Source organism: Venturia canescens, chromosome 8 (genome assembly GCF_019457755.1).
Source record: "Venturia canescens isolate UGA chromosome 8, ASM1945775v1, whole genome shotgun sequence".
In the NCBI taxonomy this organism is placed as follows: Eukaryota; Metazoa; Arthropoda; class Insecta; order Hymenoptera; family Ichneumonidae; genus Venturia; species Venturia canescens.
The window spans coordinates 11,434,350-11,443,570 of record NC_057428.1 but is presented as its reverse complement, the minus strand read 5'-3'; the positions used below and the strand labels follow the sequence as shown (position 1 = coordinate 11,443,570).

The 9,221-nt window shown below is 37.7% G+C and overlaps 1 protein-coding gene across 1 annotated transcript; it reads left to right on the top strand.

The window, feature by feature from the left end:
* The first annotated feature begins 450 nt into the window (after positions 1-450).
* Ctr9 (RNA polymerase-associated protein Ctr9) lies at positions 451-7,829 on the top strand. Its single transcript, XM_043425674.1, has 14 exons — positions 451-586; positions 1,135-1,233; positions 1,520-1,759; positions 1,880-2,452; positions 2,834-2,953; positions 3,048-3,358; positions 3,537-4,062; positions 4,249-4,443; positions 4,727-4,843; positions 5,252-5,562; positions 5,934-6,265; positions 6,352-6,529; positions 6,751-7,257; positions 7,602-7,829. Exons 1-14 carry the CDS (start codon positions 545-547, stop codon positions 7,693-7,695), a joined length of 3,645 nt encoding a protein of 1,214 aa, XP_043281609.1. The 5' UTR covers positions 451-544; the 3' UTR covers positions 7,696-7,829.
* The last annotated feature ends 1,392 nt before the right edge of the window (positions 7,830-9,221 follow it).

The following is a 9,221-nucleotide window of genomic DNA, read 5'->3' as shown; positions in this document are numbered from 1 at the left end:
CGCTCGCTTCACAATGACACAATGCCCTTATTATTCCAAGCCCTTAGCATAAGAGTGACGATGGAGACGTCGCAGCCCAATGTTTATAAGATGGAAGTGAGTAAAAGTATCGTATTGGAATACTAGAACTATTTATATAAGAAATCAAAGAAAGCCTTATTTCGATACATTTCAACGTATGGAGATTATTATAATGTAAACTATAAGAATGAGTTAGTCAATACGTTCACATTTCTTATCGACTAGCGGTTATTGTTTATGCTATACTTATATATTAGTCACCCAAGTCCGTCACGTTCCTCTCATTTGTTAATATTTCAATGATCAAATTATCAAATCCGTATGAAATGCTAAAGTACGAAATTCGCAAATTCGCGGTTCTTAGCGCGGAAATCAGCGCACTCTGGTGACGAATTACGCATTCGTCACAAGCGTCGAACGGTGCTGCTAACATCTGCGGCATCCGCACGAAACGTTTGGAGCAAAGTTGTCGTTGTCAGAAATAAAAGAAAACTGCAGAGTACACCGTACACCGCAATCCGCAATGGCGGGGTCCATTGAGATACCGCTTCGCGACACAGACGAGGTCAGTTTTTATTCATTACAACAAATAAAGCTTGAATTTACGCTACGATTTTTCCGAGTATTCATCATTAAATTATTCTGTAATCGTAGCTTAAGCTGTATCAAATCGAAAACCGTTCGGAATAACATAACCTCAAAATGTATCGACCTGTGCAATCTTGCGGTTGGTTTGATTTTGCGTGCTGTTTTATTTTTCCAACAATTTCGAATATCTTGTTCCGTTAAAACGCGAATCAGAATGAAATTCCTTTAAACTTGACCAATGGGTTTTGTGCAAATGAAAGTGTTACAAAAAATCACTGCAGTTTATCGTCAATTCGATCACTCCATCAACGTTATTTACATTGAAACTGAAAAAAAAAACAACTATTTTCTTTGTATTTGTATTTCGAAAATATTACAATGAGTGTAGAAACATCAATTCAACTAATGATCTAGTTCCCTGTTCATGATTTAATTGAATTTTTGAAATTATTAATATAAAGGTGTTAATCTAATAGTTTTACCGGCGCTGTGTAATGGGCTTGTATTTTTTTCTACTTACGGCAGGTCATAGAATTGTGTTTAGACCAATTACCGGAAGGCGATGAAGTTCTTGGTATCTTGCGGCAAGAACATGCTCATCTCAACATTTGGGTCAATTTGGCCGTAAGTATTTTGACTCTGAAAATTTCTGGCCTTTAAATTTATTATTCTATATTCTTCGACTCAACTGACATAGCATTAAAATTGGAGTGCAAAATTTTTCCATTTTTTAATTTTTATAAATCGACAATGTTCATTCTCTTGAATGAAATTGATTTTATTCTGTAAAACAATTGTAACATAATTCTTAACTGTGTAATTAGGCAACTTGAATTCATTTAAAATTGATCTTTTATCGTCGCGTTGATAACTGTTTCCTAATTATAAATCTTTTGTGTTTCTTCAACAGCTTGAATATTACAAACAACACAAAATTGAGGATTTTATCAAAATTCTCGAATCGTCCCGGCAAGATGCAAACATTGAATATCGGGACTTTGAAAAAGATCAGATGCGAGCTTTGGACATGCTTGCAGCTTATTATGTACAGGAAGCAAATAGAGAGAAAAATAAAGATAAAAAACGTGATTTGTTTACAAAAGCCACATTGTTATATACGACAGCTGACAAAATCATCATGTACGATCAGGTATGAAAAAACACCAAAATTTTTTCAATAGCATTTTTTCTTATTCCCACTGGAAAAAATCCTTGAAAATGATGAGAAATAAAAAACTAATCTAACAGTTTCAATGGTTTTTTGTTTCAGAACCACTTGCTCGGTCGAGCATATTTCTGTCTATTGGAAGGTGACAAAATGGATCAAGCCGATGCCCAATTCAATTTCGTATTAAATCAATCGCCTAATAATATACCATCGTTACTTGGAAAAGCTTGTATTGCTTTTAACAAAAAGGATTACCGAGGGGCCCTCGCGTTTTACAAGAAAGCCCTCAGAACGAATCCAAATTGTCCAGCTGCTGTCAGACTCGGAATGGGACATTGTTTCATGAAATTAAATAATCAAGAGAAAGCTCGACTTGCTTTTGAACGGGCTCTGCAGCTCGATGGCCAATGTGTTGGAGCTCTGGTTGGACTTTCCGTTTTAAAACTGAATCAACAACAACCGGAAAGCATCAGAACAGGAGTTCAAATGCTCTCTAAAGCTTATACCATCGATTCCACTAATCCCATGGTTCTCAATCATTTGGCTAATCATTTTTTCTTCAAAAAAGACTATAACAAAGTTCAACACCTTGCCTTGCATGCCTTCCACAACACCGAGAACGAAGCAATGCGAGCCGAAAGCTGTTATCAACTTGCTCGGGCCTTTCATGTTCAAGTAAATATTTTTATTTTAATTATTTATTCCATAAGATCTGTGAGGCAGCATAATGAAAATTTAAAGAAACTTCCGCAATCCTAGTACAACTAAAATTCGATGAGAAACGATCTGAGTGTTCGTGCTTGCTCACACAATGTGATATTATTTAATCATAGATATGCTGAAGAATTTAAAATATGATTTCAAACTTGTTGAATTTGCGAAAAGTGAACTCGAAACTTCTTTTGAGAAAAAGGTGAATTTGTTTTCGTTTAAATGATCTTCCCGTGTCTTTGATGAGTCCATTAACCTTTCGGATGAATTTTAATGATGTTTCCACGTGAATTTCTAAAATTCTTAATGAACATTTCTTATTTAATTGTATTGCTTAATTTTCAGGGTGATTACGATCAAGCTTTCCAGTATTATTATCAAGCAACGCAATTCGCGCCTCCGGTATTCGTACTCCCCCATTTTGGGCTCGGTCAAATGTACGTTTATCGTGGTGACTCAGAAAATGTGAGTGTAAATTCCGCCAATTTTGTTTGCGGGATAAAAGAAACAAAAAACTGACATTTTCATTGTCATTTTCATTTTTTTTTTCAATTTTTAGGCCGCTCAGTGTTTTGAAAAAGTGTTGAAAGCCCAACCTGGAAATTATGAGACAATGAAGATTCTCGGCTCGCTTTACGCCAATTCGAGCTCACAATCCAAAAGGGACATTGCGAAAAATCATTTGAGAAAAGTGACGGAGCAATTACCCGATGATGTCGAGGCCTGGATCGAATTGGCACAAATTTTGGAACAAAGCGATTTGGTTGCTGCACTCAGCGCATACGGGACTGCAACGAGAATGTTGAAAGAGAAAGTTCATGTCGACATACCCCCGGAGATATTGAATAATGTCGGAGCCCTGCACTACCGGTTTGTTCCTACATTTTTTGCTTACCATTGGAACCTTCGTTACAAGATAGGAAAAAACAATTTTTATTATTCCCACGAAAAACTTGCTATCGGTGTACCGGCCAATTTTACTTCTGAAAGTTCTTAACTTGGACTTAGAGGATTGGACCAGAGAATGTATTATTCTTTTTTTATATAGTTTGGGAAATCTGGAAGAAGCACGAAGTAATTTGGAAGAGTCCTTGGCACGATCAAAAACAGATGCGCTTCAAGATCCGGTATATTACAATTCCATAGCAGTGACAACGACCTACAATTTAGCCCGTTTGAACGAAGCGCTCTGCGTGTTCGATCGAGCGGAAAAATTGTATAAAGACATACTTAAGGAACATCCCAATTACATGGATTGTTATTTGAGGCTCGGCTGTATGGCGAGAGACAAAGGGCAGATTTACGAAGCTTCCGATTGGTTCAAAGACGCGTTAAGGATAAACAACGAGCATCCGGACGCGTGGTCTTTACTCGGTAATTTACATTTGGCGAAAATGGAATGGGGACCTGGACAAAAGAAATTCGAGAGAATTCTCAAGAACCCCACAAGCAGTACGGACGCTTATTCGCTCATTGCCCTCGGGAATATCTGGCTCCAAACTCTGCATCAGAGCGGCAAGGATAAAGACAGGGAAAAACGTCATCAGGACAGAGCTTTGGCGATGTACAAGCAGGTACATAAACTGAGAATTTTATTTTTTATTATTGAAACGAATGTATGTAATTTTTAAATTGAATACTCTTGAGTATCAATATTCAGGCTCTTGATATTTTGGCGTTTAGTTTTCATTCTTGCATCGTTTAAGAACACAAAGGATCAGTACAAATGATGTTATTTTGAAAAAATGTTTCTATCGCAGGTGTTGAGAAACGATCCGAAAAATATTTGGGCAGCAAACGGTATTGGCGCAGTTCTGGCTCACAAAGGTTGTGTCAACGAAGCCAGAGACATATTTGCTCAGGTTCGCGAAGCAACAGCTGAATTTTGCGATGTTTGGCTCAACATCGCGCACATTTACGTTGAACAAAAACAATTCGTCAGCGCAATTCAAATGGTACTGAACTTGTCATTTTTTTTACATTTTACAATTATTTTCAATCTGTGAGACTCATCAGAATTACAAAAGACGTAATTTTTATTCATTCTCCATCATTAAAAAAAAAAAAAAAAAACAGAAGTACAAAAGAGGAATTTGAAAATATTCAAGATTAATTTTTTCTGTGAAAAAATCATGCAAATTTTCTCTTATTGCAAGATTTTGTTTCGAAGCCTACAACATCTCCTGTAATTTCACAGAGCAAAAAAAAACATTTTAATTGAAACAATCATGTTTTCAGTACGAGAACTGTCTCCGAAAATTTTACAAATATCATCACGTTGAAGTTCTCCAATATCTTGCGAGGGCGTACTTCAAAGCTGGCAAATTGAAAGAAGCAAAAATGACCCTTTTAAAGGTAAATCATGCAATGATCCGATGAATTTTTCATGTGCAAACAATTCCTGGACACTTTCACATTATTGCACGGCTTCACATGGATTTCATATGGAGCGGTAAAAAGTTATGCATTGCAAACAATAACTTTCTCGTTATTTCGGACTCTAAACCTAAAATGAATAATTTTTTTTACAAAAGTTTATGTGTTTGTTTATTTCTATAAAATATAATAGCTGCTCGATGATTTCGCTATTTATGTCAAAGTTTTCTTCATAACTCTTTGCATCTTTGCATTAGCACACGGCTGTTGCATAAGCTGATATCCATTGGTGACATATATAAATAATATTTCAGTTAAAATTTTCATTCTGTCGGTTTGAACCGAATTCCTTGTACTATTATAAACTGTTTGGATTTTAATTTGCAGGCACGTAGAGTAGCGCCTCAGGACACGGTACTTTTGTATAACATAGCGCTAGTTCTACAAAGACTAGCAACACAGATCCTCAAAGACGAGAAATCGACGTTAACAACGGTATTGCAAGCTGTCCACGAATTGGGACTTTCCCACAAATACTTCCAGTATTTGGCGACTCATGGTGATAGAATGGAACAACTGGCTGAGGCGGAGGCACGGAGGTGTCAGGATCTTTTGTCACAAGCGCAATATCACGTTGCTAGAGCCAGAAGATTGGACGAAGAGGAGAAAATGCTCAGACGAAAACAGGAAGAAGAGAGGTAGGAAATGAATTGACAATCTTTTGTGCCTGCAGCATAAAACTCATTAGACTTTCTCGATCGACAGAGCTATTCCAGTCATTGCGAGAATATCTTTTTTCATAACAAGTTTATTCTTTTTATTTCAAAGCTTTAGGTTGCACTAGACATTTAGTTCAAAATTAAAATTGCTCCGCAAACTACAACAATAATTGCAACACAGTTTTAAAAGAGTTTGTAACGTCCTAATGTCTATGCTGGGTACAATCGATAAGGGTGAATGAAAAATTTACAGTGTGTACTTGGTCTTAAGGGTGACATTTATTAAGATTCTGCTAAACCTTCTAGACTGAATACTGTTTTAACAAATATTTCGTACATTTGAATTCCAGGCAAGCCTTTAAAATGCGACAAACCGAAGAGCAACGAAAAGTCGAGGAGATGCGTCGTCAGAAAGAGGAGGCGCAGTTACAAAAACGTCAGGAGTACGTTGAGAAGACCAAGAATGTATTGGTGTTTGGTGAAATGCCAAATGAAAAAGCCGGGAAAAAAGGTAAAAAGGGTAGAACCGAACAGTACGTTAGTGACAGCGGTGGTTCTGGCAACGACGAGGGTCGTCGGGACGAAGCGCCGAGAGAGAAAAAACGCAAGCGGAAAGCCAGCGGTGAGGGAAAAGAGAGAAAGAGTCGAGGACGTGTCAGAAGAAAGAACGACGAGAGCGGTGGTAAGAAGCTGTTCAACGACTTTATTTTCTGCTGTACAAGATAAATATTTTCTTCTAATTCTTATGATTATTTCATTCGTTCATAGGATCGGAGAGCGATAGACCGAGAATTAAGCGAGGAAGGAAAACCGGAAGTGGTAAAAAGGAGAAACCCTCCCGCAAGAGTATCGCTGAGCCATCGAAAAGCAACTCTAGATTCCTCTCTAAGGAAACTATTTCGACGAGTGAATCCGAAAGTGACAGTGGCAAGAAAGCGGGTAGCGGGTAAGTTACTTACAACGATGGAACAAATCACGTTCAAAGTTGTCTCTCCGGTGAATGTTCGAAAACCGTATTTTTTTCAGTATTCCAAACTTTCTTGCGTGAATAATAATAATTGGAACAGTGCAGAAATCCCACTAAAAATCATAAATAAAAAAAATGACAAGTCAAAAAATTCCACGAATTAATGAAACATTATTTAAATATTGTGTTTATTCTTGTAGGAACGAGGGTGGAAATAGTAAAGGTTCGCGCGCAAAGAAAAGAATTATGTCGGGATCGGACCGATCCCGGTCTCGTTCGCGATCAAAATCGCGAAGTCGTTCGAGGAGTTCGTCAAGGTCGAGGTCGGGTTCGAGGGGTGGTTCAAAAAGCCGCAGTCGATCAGGGTCGAGGTCCGGTTCCAGATCAGGGAGTGGATCGCGAAGGAGTCGTTCCCGATCTGGAAGTGGCTCGCGAAAGAGTCGTTCAAGGTCCGGAAGTGGCTCAAGAAAGAGCGGTTCCAGATCGCGCTCTCGATCTCACAGCGGATCGCGAAAGAGCGGCTCTCGATCTCGATCGAGAAGTAAATCACGATCTGGCTCCGAGGGAAGAAGATCCAGAAGCAAAGACGGCTCTAAATCCCGCTCACCTTCAAGATCGAAGTCGAGATCGAGAAGCAAAAGCAGATCCCGATCACGCTCCCGGTCAAAAAGTGGATCTCGAAGCAGAAGCCCGAGTGGTTCGGCACGGTGAGTCCCAAAACTTTTGTGTTCATTTTTCCTCTCAAACTTTCCTCCCAGCAAATCATCATTTAACTTCGGAAAATAAGAAAAAAATAGTAGAACGTCTGAGAAAAATCGATGGCTGATGTTATTGCTTGACAATGTAATTCCTAAAAATCGATGCTAATATATTTTCAACTTAACTAAGTCTCAATAAATTCCAATGCCACTATCTTTTTTGCCTTCTCATGAATGATAAATATGAATTCAAATATATTCCATTCAGGAGTGATTTTAAAAAATAATGAAACATCTGAAAAAAAATCAATGTTTATTCAGTGCAATTCAATGCCTCTGCTTCCTCCCGACAGATCGGCATCTCCGGTATCGCGGAAATCAGTTTCCGGAAGTGACGTTGGTTCTCGTCATTCAAGTTCCGATAGAGGAGGCAACACCAGCGACTGAACAGGAAGCAATCTTTAGATCGAAGTTTATTCAAATTGTCGTTATCGTGAGTTTCTATGAGAGAAGAAAAATCAGTGAAAAGAAACTCATACTTTTTATACATGAAACGATTGCCCTCAGCCATGGAATAAAAATGTAAAAAAAAACGATAAGATACGTTGGTGGACGTACCAGCTACGATTCATGCTCGTCAACGGGCTTTCACGTTTCTGAATACAGTTGCAATTTAACATAAAAATCAATAATCTCATTTTCAATATTTTCCAAAATGGAAACAATCTTTTGTCCCTACTCAATATTCCCTGCTATTTTACGACTCCGGCTTTTCATCGACGATGAGAAAAAGGCTCGTACCATTTGCTATTATCCCGTAAACGTTTATCATTTTCCAATTACTCGATTTTCGCATTTTCTTTTATTTTTTAAGATCGGTCCGAATCGTTGGTTCACAGATCAACAAATAACTCACGTCCTTTAACAACTGTAAACATTTTTAGCAATGAGGTTTCCATTTTGGCAATCCAACGATAATATTTCATCATTTTGCAATCAATTATCTCTTTAAATCCTTAACTTTTTCTTTTTCGTCATTTTTATCTGAGCTTATAAAAGAAAGCGAAAATTAATTTCAATCAATTTTTGATACTTAAGTGTCACAAATTCTGGCCGATTTAAAAAAAATAACATGGAAATTCGTTATCTTCAAACAGGAAACTTTAGCTTCGAAAACTATTAGCTGACCTGTAAATATTGTATTGAGAAGGCTTCGGAATGATGTTTAATATGGTTTTGACGTGATTGATACAATAAATACATTGGTTGCCTTGCGGCACATTCTCACATTCGTTTTGATTTAATTTTTTTTCAGTCTGATTCTCCTGTAATTGCAACTTCGGATGCGCCTAACCATGTTCCTGCACGTGAAATCTGCAACCGGTTCGCGTAAAACTTTAATCGCATTTTATAGGATCGCATGCGATAATGAAGTCGCGCTGAGTGAACTTTGATCGTGGACACTCGATGAAATGGAACAATCTTTGCATGGAAAAAGCATATGTTCACTGAAAATCTTAAGCCCAGGAAATCGTGTATCATTTTCGAGTATTTTTCAACAAAAAATTGGCCTATCGGAAAAGTTCGTATTGCAGAAAATATTTCCATTCAGAGAAAGTATAGTTTCGGCGAGCTTTGGGCCAGCAGACGACAGGGCTGTCAATGTACTTGTCCCGAGACTCTACCGAGCTTTTCACTGGAAAATCAGTATAATAATATTGAAAAAACAATTTTTAAATTGAAAAAAATAAAATTATTTTCTCGGACTCCAGAAGGAATTATTCGACTCATCTTTATAAAATTTCTTGCCTATTTAGCAATTCTTTGCATTCCACGTACGAAAGGATAAGTAAGAAATACGGTACCCCGCTTTTTCGTGCTTGTTGTGTGGGAAGATGGGTATTTCCGTAGCGCCCTCGAGACAAACTTTATAGCCGGAAGTTGCCTCAGCTCTAATCCATGTTTCCCTGGAA

Excerpts from the sequence above, each read along its gene's own strand:
- Ctr9 (XM_043425674.1), top strand. The coding sequence starts at position 545 with ATGGCGGGGTCCATTGAGATACCGCTTCGCGACACAGACGAG. Across the intron at positions 2,453-2,833 it reads CTCGGGCCTTTCATGTTCAA|GGTGATTACGATCAAGCTTT; the intron begins GTAAATATTTTT and ends CTTAATTTTCAG. Across the intron at positions 4,444-4,726 it reads TCGTCAGCGCAATTCAAATG|TACGAGAACTGTCTCCGAAA; the intron begins GTACTGAACTTG and ends TCATGTTTTCAG.